The sequence below is a fragment of the Colletotrichum lupini genome, chromosome 9 (assembly GCF_023278565.1).
Source record: "Colletotrichum lupini chromosome 9, complete sequence".
Taxonomy (NCBI): Eukaryota; Fungi; Ascomycota; class Sordariomycetes; order Glomerellales; family Glomerellaceae; genus Colletotrichum; species Colletotrichum lupini.
In genome coordinates, this window is record NC_064682.1 from 1,921,305 (window position 1) to 1,933,967 (window position 12,663).

The 12,663-nt window shown below is 53.2% G+C and overlaps 5 protein-coding genes across 5 annotated transcripts; 3 read left to right on the top strand and 2 right to left on the bottom strand.

Moving 5' to 3' along the window:
- Positions 1-112: 112 nt before the first annotated feature.
- Positions 113-5,643, top strand: CLUP02_16475 (glycosyl hydrolase family 47; the record flags this gene model as incomplete). The annotated part of the gene is made up of 20 exons (XM_049295397.1): positions 113-183; positions 239-272; positions 301-338; positions 418-846; positions 931-1,788; positions 1,866-2,078; positions 2,143-2,260; positions 2,314-2,434; positions 2,465-2,513; positions 2,596-2,643; positions 2,730-2,858; positions 2,915-3,007; positions 3,082-3,197; positions 3,290-3,500; positions 3,541-3,655; positions 3,723-3,752; positions 3,834-4,120; positions 4,195-4,367; positions 4,432-5,013; positions 5,069-5,643. 20 exons carry the CDS (start codon positions 113-115, stop codon positions 5,641-5,643), a joined length of 4,290 nt encoding a protein of 1,429 aa, XP_049152544.1.
- A 198-nt stretch (positions 5,644-5,841) lies between these two features.
- CLUP02_16476 (uncharacterized protein) lies at positions 5,842-6,090 on the bottom strand (the record flags this gene model as incomplete). Its single annotated transcript, XM_049295398.1, has 1 exon — positions 5,842-6,090. The coding sequence occupies one exon, from the start codon at positions 6,088-6,090 to the stop codon at positions 5,842-5,844; it is 249 nt and encodes an 82-aa protein (XP_049152545.1).
- A 1,047-nt stretch (positions 6,091-7,137) lies between these two features.
- On the top strand, positions 7,138-7,767 carry CLUP02_16477 (uncharacterized protein; the record flags this gene model as incomplete). Its single annotated transcript, XM_049295399.1, has 4 exons — positions 7,138-7,222; positions 7,305-7,357; positions 7,470-7,645; positions 7,680-7,767. The coding sequence occupies 4 exons, from the start codon at positions 7,138-7,140 to the stop codon at positions 7,765-7,767; spliced, it is 402 nt and encodes a 133-aa protein (XP_049152546.1).
- Positions 7,768-8,938: 1,171 nt separating this feature from the next.
- Positions 8,939-10,658, top strand: CLUP02_16478 (integral membrane protein DUF125; the record flags this gene model as incomplete). Its single annotated transcript, XM_049295400.1, has 6 exons — positions 8,939-9,375; positions 9,441-9,965; positions 10,135-10,174; positions 10,215-10,324; positions 10,435-10,578; positions 10,622-10,658. The coding sequence occupies 6 exons, from the start codon at positions 8,939-8,941 to the stop codon at positions 10,656-10,658; spliced, it is 1,293 nt and encodes a 430-aa protein (XP_049152547.1).
- Positions 10,659-10,729: 71 nt separating this feature from the next.
- On the bottom strand, positions 10,730-11,917 carry CLUP02_16479 (fasciclin domain-containing protein; the record flags this gene model as incomplete). The annotated part of the gene is made up of 2 exons (XM_049295401.1): positions 10,730-10,944; positions 10,999-11,917. 2 exons carry the CDS (start codon positions 11,915-11,917, stop codon positions 10,730-10,732), a joined length of 1,134 nt encoding a protein of 377 aa, XP_049152548.1.
- Between the last annotated feature and the right edge of the window lie 746 nt (positions 11,918-12,663).

The window sequence follows — 12,663 nt, forward strand, 5'->3', positions numbered from 1 at the left end:
CTTAAACCAGGTAAAAAGAACAACAGTATCAAATTCAATACCAATTCAAATCTGAAAATGAGAAGAACTTAAAGATGTGAGGCATGTGAAATACTATTGCTTCATGGTTTCAATGAGTAGTCTACGGAGTAAAGGCGAGGTGAATGGCATGAACGACCCCACCAGTTTGACAGTTTTGCTGAGGTGCCGAATTCGATGGCATCATCAATTGCCGTTTGGGGCGTGTGGCCCGCTGTAGTCACCACTGCGTTGGTTACCAGACCCCGCCAAAGGTAAGGTATGTTCTACTGCGTATTACAGATCCATACCTTAGCTTCCGCAGACGCGACTCTCACCGCGTGCACTTTCTTTGCCTCGTTCAACATCACCAGTCGTATTGTCATCCTCCTGCTCTCCACGCCGTGCACCGTGGCACAGACAGAGCCCGGTTTCCGATTCCTCAACATACAAGCAATTGGGCAAAAACGTAGAATCACCAATCATGGACGACGATTTCGGTGCCGACGAAGACTTCCTGGCCGCTCTCGCATCTTCGAACCCAGCACCTTCACGCCCCGAGGCTCAACCATCTCGTCCCCGTGTGCAGCAACCGACACCGCAGAAGATACAGCAGCCGACACCGCAGCGCTTGGATAGACCACCGCCCGCAAATGCTTCTGCGAGCGGCAAGATTGTCCAACCGACTCCCCAGGCCCTTCCCCAGCGAGGATCCGGCTCGGCCATTCTCGTGTCTCCACGGCAGAGGGGCAACCCGGTGCTCGCATCTCTCAAGTCGATGCCATGGGAGTACAGCGATATTCTGGGTGACTACGGTCTTGGTTTGACGACATGTGCATTGTTTCTGAGGTAGGTTCACTACTCAACCAATTCCCTCAAGCTACCTACCTTCCTACCTTAATGGCAGGCATGCTAACCCGTATCTGCATTCAGTCTGAAGTACCACCGCCTCCATCCCGAGTATATCCATACGAGAATCAGGAATCTTCAAGGGAAATACAACCTACGTCTCGTACTGACTATGGTTGATATTCCAAACCACGAGGAGGTCTTGCGCGAGTTGTCCAAGACCTCATTGGTCAACAACGTCACCCTCATTCTTTGCTGGTCAGCTGCCGAGGCCGCGCGATACCTCGAGCTGTACAAGTCGTACGAGCACGCCAATTTCAACGCCATCCGCGGCCAACAAGCGTCGACGTATGCGGAGAAGCTCGTCGAGTTCGTCACGGTTCCCAGGAGCGTCAACAAGTCGGATGCCGTTGCCCTGGTCAGTAACTTTGGTAGCTTGAAGAACGCCATCAATGCGAATCCCGAGGAGATTGGCCTGCTAGCTGGCTGGGGCGCTGTCAAGGTCAACAAATGGGTCAAGGCTGTCGAGGAGCCTTTCCGAGCACAAAAATCTGGCAAGCGACAGCTGGATCGATCAGACCGCACCGAGGACGGGAGGCCGTCGCAAGCATCGAGGTTGGATCAAGCTGTGCCTCTCAGCAGAGTCCCGCTTCGTGAGATGTCTATGAGAGACTCATCGAGAGGCTCACCTGCAGTGGGCACGCCAATGACAACCCAGCCCAAGAGGCCTGCCGCCTTGGAGAGAGGCAATCCGGATCTCGACGAGGACGATGAAGAGGCGATGATCGCCGCCGCTATTGAGGAATCAAGGCGGACTGCTGAGGTGCAAGCACAAGCACAAGCACAGACGCCGGTGCAGGCGCAGACGCAGACGAAACAAATTGACAGCGCAGGTGCGAAAGACGATGCACTTACAGACGGGGTCGCGGCCGCACTCGCAAAGTTGCGGAAGCAGGGCTGAATACCTGTATTCTCTAGGCTATCTCGCTTTTTCGTACAGCCCCAGAAACACGACACAGCCTTGGAGATTGTGGGCTAAAGTCTAATCGACGTTTCGAAAGGACGGCACACCTTACAAGAGACGGATTCGCGTGTATGGCATTTTCCCTTGGTGTTCCGCGAGGCACCTTTCGCATAAGAAAGAGGAAACTCCATGACTCGTTGGGATTCGAAGAAGAGCATAAATGCGGCTTCGAGAGGAAGAACGAATCAAACGACGAAGTAAACTTTGCGTACTTCTGAAGCGACCCTTGCTTCGTCGGTGGGCCAATCACGACGATGCCGACCGGGAAACAGGACGCATTCATCAGACGATTCGCCCGGTAGGAAAACGAAGTCCGTCTGTAGAAGCATGCCATCCAAGTCAGATCTACCTAGGATTTCCAACGCTGTCTTGGGCGTATCAACAGAGCAGGTGGGGGGCTGTATGCTATGCTCAATAGAGGTCGTGTTCGCGGGTTCGCGCAGTGCGGGGGCGGCCTCGACACGGATTTGCAGGTACCGAACTCAAAGTCAAGAGTTGGAGATGAAGATCGTCACGCACGCATCTGTTATTTCTCCAATGTCACCCTTCTGACCAAGTCAAGTGGTTGACATGGGACGAGCTGGCGGACCTTAGTTCTGACGCCGCGCCATTTCTCCCTATCACGATTGACATTTGATCTTTGGTTTGTGTAACTCTTGGGCAACTTGCCAAAGGACTAAAACTATTGATGCGCTACTCCTTGCTCTTACATGAAAATCAAATAGGCACTGCATCGACGCCGAGCATGCAGAGCCTCCGAGATCCAATGATCAGTAGCTCCGATCATCCCCGGCTAGATTAAGCCGGGTATAGCGGCCGTCGGCACAACCAAGTAGTCTTCTGATCCGCCCGCGCCAAGGCCAAAGGCCGCAGTCGGTCGATATCTGGAGGCCATGGAAATTGACTCTCGGTTGAAGCGCATCTCCAAAGTTCCGAGGAGACACTGCCTCATACGGAAGGTCAACAAGTTTACACCTTACAACACCTTGTGGTCGGGGCATTGTACGAGGGCCCAGAACATCCCCTCATTCCTATCCCTCGGAGGCTCGGGTATTGCAACTCGCCAGCATTTGTTTCCTTGACTTCATCTGCCCGTATGCAACTGCAACTGCAACGCAACGCTGCATTTAACTTTGGGTAGCACTCACTGGACAAGGGGCCTTTCCCAAGTTTCCCCCCAACAGCTGCTCCGCACGTGCTTGATTCACCAGGGACGTCCGTGCCTGGCGACTTTGCCATTTCGAGATGAGCAGCGACGAACCTGGGCAAGATCTTCTCTGCGCGTGTTTGATGCCAGTCATTACGGCCACCAGCGGACTCGGCCCGCGTGGACGGCTCATCACTCGCCCTACCAATGGTGTAACCCCCGTTCGAATAAGAACAGTTCGTCTGACTCCTGGGTGTTAGATGCACTCATAGTCTCATTCTACTGGGGTGGTGGTGGGACCTTGGGGAGGTGGAGGGTGGTATCCAAAGGAACAATAATCAGGAGGGCGAAGATGAGCCGGAGATGGGAAGGGAAAGACACCGGATCGCGAGGACCACTTACCATGTCGAATGGACACAACAAACCCAACGTTGCAGACGCAGAAAGCCGACAGAAGCAGGAGAAGAAGCAGGGGCAGCTGGTGTGTGGAAAAAAAAGATCCCGACGATGAGACATGGAGCAGGGGCGAACGCAAAGTCCGGGGGACTATGGATGAGAAACAGAGTTTATTCATCTCATGCTGTGCCTGCGCGAAAGTGTTCCCAGTCTCCGGGTCCTCCCTCCCGAAGTTTCCCAGAGTTTGCCGATTCCTGGGGGTTGCGTGATTCCAACACACCCCCGACTGACCCATTGTCATTTTATTAGCCTTTGCGCGCCCCAATAATGCAGTCGACGGTAGAGATATATATTTGACCACAGCCTCTCTCCTTCCCTCACTATCGTTCGTCGTTTGTCCGCACCCTGCTCCGTCTGTAGTCTCAGTCTCTTTCTGCTTCCCAGGACCGACATCTAATAGCTTGGAGGCTTCTCGTCGCGAACACGATGCACCTGTCAATGCGCGGACTGGCCGTCGCCGGGCTCCTCGCCCAGGCGTCAGCCTCCCCTCAATCTCTTCTACAGGCCGCCGCGCCGCAGTATGTCAACCAGCCCGAGAGGGCGGCAGCCGTCAAGGAAGCCTTCCAGCGCTCGTGGGACGGGTACCGCAAGTTCGCCTTCCCCAATGACACGCTCAAGCCGGTGTCGAACACGGCCGAGAATGACCGGTACGTTCTTAGTCGTTTGCTCCACATGAGACAGAGCGCAAAGAACCCCGTTTCCTGACCATGTTTTGCTGTAGGAATGGTTGGGGTGCGAGTGCTGTGGACGCCTTGAGTACTGCCATCCTTATGGAGAACAAGGACGTTGTGGGACAGATTCTAGACTTTATACCGACCATCAACTTCAACGTGACGGATAGCGAGGTCTCTCTGTTTGAGACGACTATCCGATATCTTGGCGGCATGTTGGCAGGTGAGACAGGCTTCCCAATGTAAAAAGGTGGTGTTTCTCTCGTAAAGCTAATACAATTGAATAGGACATGACTTGCTGAAAGGACCACTCAAAGATGTCGCCAGTAATCAGACCGGCGTAGACAATCTTCTCGCGCAGTCGAAGAAACTTGCAGACAATCTCAAAGTCGCGTTCGATACAGCAACCGGCATCCCCGATAACACGCTCATCTACGATCCCAAGCCGCGCAAGAAGGGCTCCGACACGAACGGCATTGCGACCATTGGGACCTTGGTGCTGGAGTGGACTCGCCTGAGCGACCTAACGGGGGACAAGCAATACGCGGATCTGTCACAGAAGGGCGAGAATTTCCTCCTAAAGCCCAACGAGGAGGTGTTCCCCGGCCTGTTGGGTACGGACGTCTTCATCTCGAACGGGACATTTGCGGATCGGTCCGGTGGCTGGAACGGAGGCACCGACAGTTTCTACGAATACCTCATCAAGATGTGGGTGTACGACCAGAACCGGTTTTCGCTCTACAAGGAGCGCTGGATCGCTGCGGCCGATTCATCGATCAAGTTCTTGGCGTCGAGCCCGACTACTCGGCCTGATTTGACGTTCTTGGCGGCGTACAACAACGCGAACCTGAGATTCGTCAGCAGCCATCGTAAGTTTGCACCGCTTCTTTTTGGCCATGGTCGACTGCTAACAAGCTCGTCTAGTTGCGTGCTTCGATGGTGGCAACTTTATTCTCGGTGGTCTTGTTCTCAAGGAGCAAAAATACGTCGACTTTGGCATCAAGCTGACCGAGGGCTGCCGCGAGACGTACAAACAGACGGCGACTGGAATCGGGCCAGAAATCTTCCGCTGGCAAGACGACAGGCCGCCGGTGAACAAGACGCTCAACCCGGACCCGCCCGCGAACCAGACAGAGTTCTACAAAAAGGCAGGCTTCTGGATCAGAGAGGACGGCGCGGGCTACGTCCTCCGACCCGAGGTCATTGAGAGCTACTACTACGCCTACCGCGCCACCGGCGACAGCAAGTACCAGGACTGGGCGTGGGACGCTTTCCTGGCGATCAATAAGACGTGCAGCGCGGGAAGCGGCTTCTCGTCCATCACCAACGTCCAGGATCCGAAGGGAGGGTCATTCGACGACTTCCAGGAAAGTTTCTGGTTCGCCGAGGTTCTCAAGTACAGCTACCTGATCCAGGCCACGGATGCCAAAGTCCAAGTTGAAGTAGCGGACAACAAGTTTGTTTTCAACACCGAGGCGCATCCGTTCCAGATCGCTTAGAAAGCGAAGACTTGTACCGGGAGAAGAAGGCCGAGGTTGTGGTGATGCATGCATTGATGAGCGAGAGGTGGGACGGTAATATTGATAGTTGGGCATAGATACCCATTATGAATAATTGCATTTTCTTTTTTGTTTTGAAGTTCATACCGAAGTCTTCTCCGTATACATGATCTTTCTGGTTTCGTTGTCTATACTGGGCTATGAGCCGCCGTCTCTCTTGGCGTATTCCTCCTCCATGGCCTCCTCGTAGAGCCGGTCGGCCTCGAGCTCGGCTTCCGTCTTGGGGCGGGTGGTGCCGGCTCCCGTGTTTGCGCCGGCGCCGGTAGCTTGGCCCGTGTGTTGCTGGCTCTGTCCGACTGTTTCTGTGGTACTAGACTGAGCTGGTTGTGTCTTTGTAGGTTCGTCTTCTGGGACGTTGGGGACGCCTAGTTTGATTGGGAGACCCATTGCGATGACGTAGTGTGGGGTGTGTGAGGCGAGGAATGGAATGTACGGAGTATGTATCTGTGGAGAGTGGGAGTTGGTTTAGGGTGAGAGAGTTGGGTGAGGATGAGGATGAGGATGGGTGTTTGTGAAGAGAAGTGTGGCTGGGATGAGGCTGGTGTATGTAATGTATTTATGGGGAAGGAAGTTTGTAAGGTAGGAGAATGGAAGATTCCATGTGGCAGTGATGGGTAGCTAGAAGAGTCCGCATAGACTTGCGTCTGCCTTTGCTCGTGTGCTCGTCAAACAGTCACCTGTGGCGAATCACGGGAGGGAGCCGGCAGAGCTGTTCAGCTGCCCTAGGGACGCATCGAGCTCCGCTATTCGCCGTGTGTGGGTAAAGGTAGTTCGGATCCGAACTAATGGCCGGGGACTAGAAGTGTCTTGTCCTTCGAGCCGATCCGCCCCACCTGTTATCTCTGGGATCAGCACTGGACGGAGGTCCAAAGCCACACATATACACCGCAAGCTTGATAAGGTAGGGGAAGGTGAGATGCGTGGGTGTCAGGCAGGCAGAGAGGTATGGCACGTAGGTTGTGGAATGTACTTCCGTACACGTGCTGTGTTCACCGGGCAGCCGGAATCGAGATTTGAAGTGAGACGATTGCTTTTGGTCTCTTTAATTTAGAGGTTGGCTCATGTTTTGTGATCTAGATTGTCTTGAAAGTTTGGAACACTCGTGTCTCTCTCTCACTCTGTTTCTGTGTGTGTATGTGTCTTGCGCACGTCGGGAAGTGGGTGAGAGAGGAAACAATTTAGAAGGTTGAGCTACCGTTCTGGATGAGACATGGCAAACACAGGATGTATTCCCCGAAAGGCAATTGCTCGAAACTTTGCTTGCAATGGAGAGTCGAAAAAGTCAAAGCATACTGCGTGCAACGCTTTGGCTCTCGAGTCCTTGAGTAAGAGTTCAAGGTAAGGGGCCATGGGATGTGATTTGCGGATAAGGCCCAATGCTACGGCAGTATTTTTGCAATCTGCAGTCTGTAAAGTCAAAGGGTCTCCGGTGGGATGAGTCCTGGAAAAGTCAGGGACGACATTGCGACATTACCTATGACATTTTGTGAGATAGGGTTCTACGGCAACGTCGTTCTTGGTGAAATGTGTGTATGTGCGCCTCGGCCACCAAGAGACACAAGACACTGCCTACTCTAAATCGACTCGACTGGGCCACGTAGGACCTGTCTCACTCTCGATTCAATCGTACTGCGCCGCTCTGTCACGTTATGCAGTGACGTTTTTCCTTTCTTTTTCTTTTTCCCCTTCGCAGTTGTCTGGTGACTGAAGGGAAGAGTCGCCATTCTGATTCGACTCGTGCAAGTCAGTAGTCACCCCAATTACAGAACAGAATACGGAAGAAGGTGAACAAGGTGCATCCAGATCAGCCAGGAACCATTTTGGATACCCAACGGGCCAGTGAGAGCGTTTGGATTTCGAATTTCCCGTCTCCCGTCGGCGCCGAGCACCGAGCGGCGATTTCCCCCTCGGACTTTTCTCTCTCGACCAACTACCTTTTGCAGTAAGCGATTGACCGTGCAATTACATGGCCCCAGTCAGGATGAGCATGCTTATTCTCTCTTCACCGTCTTCTCTTTCCCCCTGTCCTCCCTCTCTATGTACACTACTGTGGTAGGCTTCTAGATGAAGATTAGCCCCCCCTTTACCACAGTACGACTCGGCGCTGCGAAATAAACGCCGGAAGACCGGCCGTATGACCCCCGGAGGGTCGGCCGGTTGCACCGCGAACCAATCAATAGCGAATGTAGACGCAGTGAGAAACCCAAAAGAGGAAACGTAGTTATGTAAAGCAAAGGTAAAGCGGAGGTAACCATGCAGTTTGGTCCGTCACGGTGCTCCGAGTTGCGTTTAAGGATATAAGAGGTACGTACTCCGTACCTGTCCGTCCGTGCTTCCGAGCTTTGGTGGGGCACTCCCGAGCCAGAGGACCAATGAAGGACACTACAATCAGTGCTTACCTCTGGGTCTGGCCAATCATCGATCGGCCGTTGCTGATTACACGTCCGAATGGTAACACCGGGTCGCAAGGTGGCCTGCGACCCCTGCAGCCTCTGGGATCGGGGGCGCTCGAACTGGGCCCTTGCTAATGGCTTTCTGGGTCGCATTGAGCAACAAGCTACACCATAGGCTGCTTTTTTGCTTGTCATGGGCGAGACTCGAGGCAAGCTTGGCCTTTTTTTTCACTTCTGGGGCTTTGTAAGTTTCGTTTTTGTTGCCCCATTACTTGACATTCTTCTAGTCAAAGTACCTTGATTCTGCTTAGCTTTGATATGTAAGGGCAAGAAGAGGGGGGGGGGGGGGGACGGTACCTTGAGAAAGAAAGTCAAACGTTCCCAGGTCTCGAGGAATTTAAACTGACGGATGGTTGCCCTCTTACACCACTCTCGATCTGACACTGGAATGCCAACTGATCTCGTCCCTTCATACTACTTCATACTACATCATCCAGACCTGTGAACAACTCGATTCAACCAAAACAAAACAAACAAGCCTGTCTCACTACCCCGGACTCGAGTTCTCTCTCTCGATTCTCCTACTAAAACCCGAGCTTACACCTCGGCGATTTACAAGTCGAAAGAAGCTTCTCTTTCCCTCGGACGTGCTTCGACAACGGGTCTACAGGATCAGGGCGAGAGAAGATTGAGATACATCAGATTAACCCTGCCTGGACTTCGACACCACGCTCCCATCTCGATAACACATCAGCATCAGGGAACCCGGCTTACATTCCCCCTCTCTCTTCTCTCAAAGAGAAGAGCTATACTTACCATTACATCACATCACATCACACAAAATGGGTCTCGTCACATTGAAAAACCTCCTCTTCGGCCGCACGCCGCCCCCGACGCGCGCCAAAACCGTCAACGGCCGCGCCGAGAGCACAATGTCGGATGAGACTATCGTCGACAGCGGCGACCTCGAGAGGCAACCCCTGCTGCGGCCCAGCGACCGGACCGTCTCGACAGCGACCATGGCGACGGCGACGTCAGAAACGTCCACCACATCCACGAGAGTCTCGGAGAGCGACTCGCGCAGCTTCCGCCTCGACGCTCGCATGATTTCCGACGCCACTATTGGACTGTCTGACGGCTTGACGGTGCCGTTTGCCCTCACGGCCGGTCTATCAGCGCTGGGACAGACAAAGGTTGTCATCTTTGGCGGTATGGCAGAGTTGATTGCCGGTGCTATTTCAATGGGTCTCGGTGGCTACCTTGGAGCCAAGAGCGAAGCGTAAGTTCTTCTCCATAGTTTTGACGATATGCTTGGAGAGCATCACTAACACTCAAACCTAATAGTGCGTCCTACAAGGAAACCCGCAGCGAATGCACCCGCCTAACCCAAGACGACCCGGCCATGGCCCGCGCCCAGGTCCTCGAGGTTCTCGAACCTTACGACCTCCCCAAACAGACCCTCGAAGATGTAACAGACCACCTCTCAACTTCGCCCCGGCTTATCGACTTCCTCATGCAATTCCACCACTGCGAGCAGGAACCGGCCTCCAACCGCGCCTTCATCTCCGCTCTCACCATCGCCGCCGGCTACCTCCTCGGCGGTCTCATCCCGCTATTCCCCTACTTCTTCGTCCCAGCCGAGGACGTTTACCTGGCGCTCTACATATCCGTCGCTGTCATGGCCGTCGCGCTGTTCGCTTTTGGCTACGTCAAGACGTGTATCGTCTCGGGTTGGTCCGGTTTGCGGTGCGTGAGGCAGGCTGTTGTCGGCGGGTTGGAGATGGTTGTCGTCGGTGGTGCGGCGGCGGGTGCGGCAATGGGGTTGGTGAAAGCTTTTGATCAGCTGGCGCAGTCTGATGATGTGTCTGCGTTGGCGAGCAAGATTTTCTAATACCCTCACACCTATTTTCTTTTTCTACTCATTTTCTCGACTCATGTCGTCTGTCTGGACAAGCTCCTTTTTCTTACTTCAATACCTCTACTCTTCTGTTTATTCTCTTTGTCTAGGGTGTACACGGGATGTGTTACACGCCATCAGGGTGGTAGGAGGCACAGGAAAACTCGGACCGGGGGTTCAGGTCAGGGCAAAGGAAAATCTCCCATGTTTGCATTGTTTAGCGTGGTACGCGGTTACACCAAGGGAACCATATTATCCCAGAGTCGCCTTCCAGATCGAGAAGATGGTTAGGTCGCAGCGATGCGAAGGAGGGCGGCGTCGGCGTCGAAGAGTCTCACGAAACTATGGGATATGACAGCAAGGACAGCTGCAGGGGAAGCCAGATTTTACTAGATAGACCATCTATTAAAACAAGACTGAGACAAGTTCTCTCTTCCACAGTTTATTCAATACATTGATCAAGTACGGTGACTTGACCGCTGCCTCAGCCCTACTAGAGCTTGGTCAGGAGATTCACTCTCTCGATGCCTCCTGCACTGGACAGCAGTCGACTGCTGTGCCGATGCTGAAAGTAATTGTTTCTGGGTCCTTATTCATTCATGTTTGCTTACATCGTTACTTGCTAAAGGAGTTCATTGCCATACAACTGCGCCTCTACAGACTAGACCTGTCTCTTTTGGTACCACATCTTCGACTCTTCCTCCCGTATCCTATAGCCAGCCTGCTCCCAACTTGCTTATTTGGGCACCACCCAAACCACGCTGGGCGTGGTTGGCAGGGGCTCATAATGCAAAAAGGCCTTCCTCTTGGCGGCTCGCCATCTAACGGCTTTGATGACACCAATGATGAAGACACCTGAAATAACAGTGAGCCCAACGACAGCCCGGGCAATGTCTTCACGTAATCCCCAAGGAGCTCCAATGGTGCCAGGAGGTGAGCCATGGTGAGGATCTAAGTGCGTCAGTACGGAAGTCTACGAGGCATTGGGCAGAATAGAAGACATACCTGTCTCCGGTGACAGCAGCTCATCGACAACATGAGCAACCCCACCGCTAATGAGCACATTTTGCATCGTCACCATCTTGTAGTTAACAAAGATTCGCCCCTTGGAATCGCCACTGATGGAAATCTTCTTGCCGCTCATCGTCGTCACCATCCTCGGCTCTTGTGGGAAAGATGTGTGGAACAAGACGTGGTTCGGGACGACGTGGTCTTTAATGAGCGTCTCTAGTGCCTTGTCACCGAGCGATTCTAGCTTCGAGCGTCCTCTCCAGACGGCCTTGTTCCTTGGGAGGAAAACGGTTACGTCGTGGAGCTTCTCGAGTACACCATCCATCCGGGACTCGGTGACTACGTTCCAGAATCCGTCGAGTTCTCCCAGGCTGCTTGTCTCTGACAGACTACGGGGGAGTACCAGAGCCTGGTTGATTGTGTGAATGACGCCGTATGTGTGGGGAATGTCCGTGTCGACTGTGTGTACGATTTTTTGGTCGCCGGACTCCACGCGTAGATTGTGTGAGCCGTCGCAGGTCGCTGTCAACTTGACGACGGCCCCCTTGGAGATGTTCGTTAAGCCTGAGGATGGTTTGAGTGACGACTGGGCTAGCTGGGTCTCTGTATGAAGTGCGGGAGCCGATGAGAGGTAAGAGCCCTCCAGGAAATGGTACTGCAAGACTCCCCTGGCGATGTCTGGGTCCATGGAGGTGAGATTCAGGCCCCATTTTGCGAGATAGATGATCGCATCGTCGGTCATAGCCAGGAGTGTGGAGTTTTGTGCCTTCTCGAAGGTGTCCATGAGCTTCAGGTGTGTAAGGAGGCCGTGGAGCATTGAGGTCGAGCCATGCTTAGCTAGGACGTCTCCGAGAGACTGTGCCGCCGCAGAAGCCAGTAAGACGGCAGTTGTGGTGTAAGTGAATAGATGCATCGTGATTGAGGATTCAAATCAGTCCTGTTCTGGCGTTGGATGCGCGTAGGGATTTTGCAGCCGGTTGCTATATCTACATATACTTTTCCCAGTCGTCCCCAGTCTTGGCTTGGGGTCGTCGTCAGTCTCCTACTCCACCAAGTCTCAGACTCGAACTCTTTTCGGGCATGTAGCCGGTAGAACGCCTATCTAAGGTTCAACTTATGCTAAGTCAAGATATAAACAGCAAAGGTTACTATGCAGGCAAACGGGCGTACTGGAAAGTGGCAGGTTGATCCTTGTGTACGATATCGACCGTTTTGACAAACGGATTCTCAATTCGGCAAGGCACTGGAAGCATGACTACTGCGGTATATATCAATGGCCAAGCATGTGATCCTTGAACAAGTAGTATTAGGAGTAATCTGCCCCAGAAAATTAGGTCTTGATTGTGAAGTGATCGAAGTTGTAAGCTGCTGGGGCTCTCGCGAGTGGGAATAATCGTCTAGGCATCTTGAGTTTTGAGCCATAGCGAAGCAACAGAGACACCCACTATAGGATCCATTGACTGGCGAGACTGTCACATACGACCATACCCATTGGAAAACTCGGGATCCCGTCCGCTCTCCCATAGATAAGCCAATGAGGGCCGGATTAGTAGTTGGGTCGGTGACGACCAGCGAACACCTGGTGATATATGTTTTGACTTTTTGTGCTCACACCTGCTTTAAGGGCACCGGAGACCTGTCAATGGATGCAGATGAGAC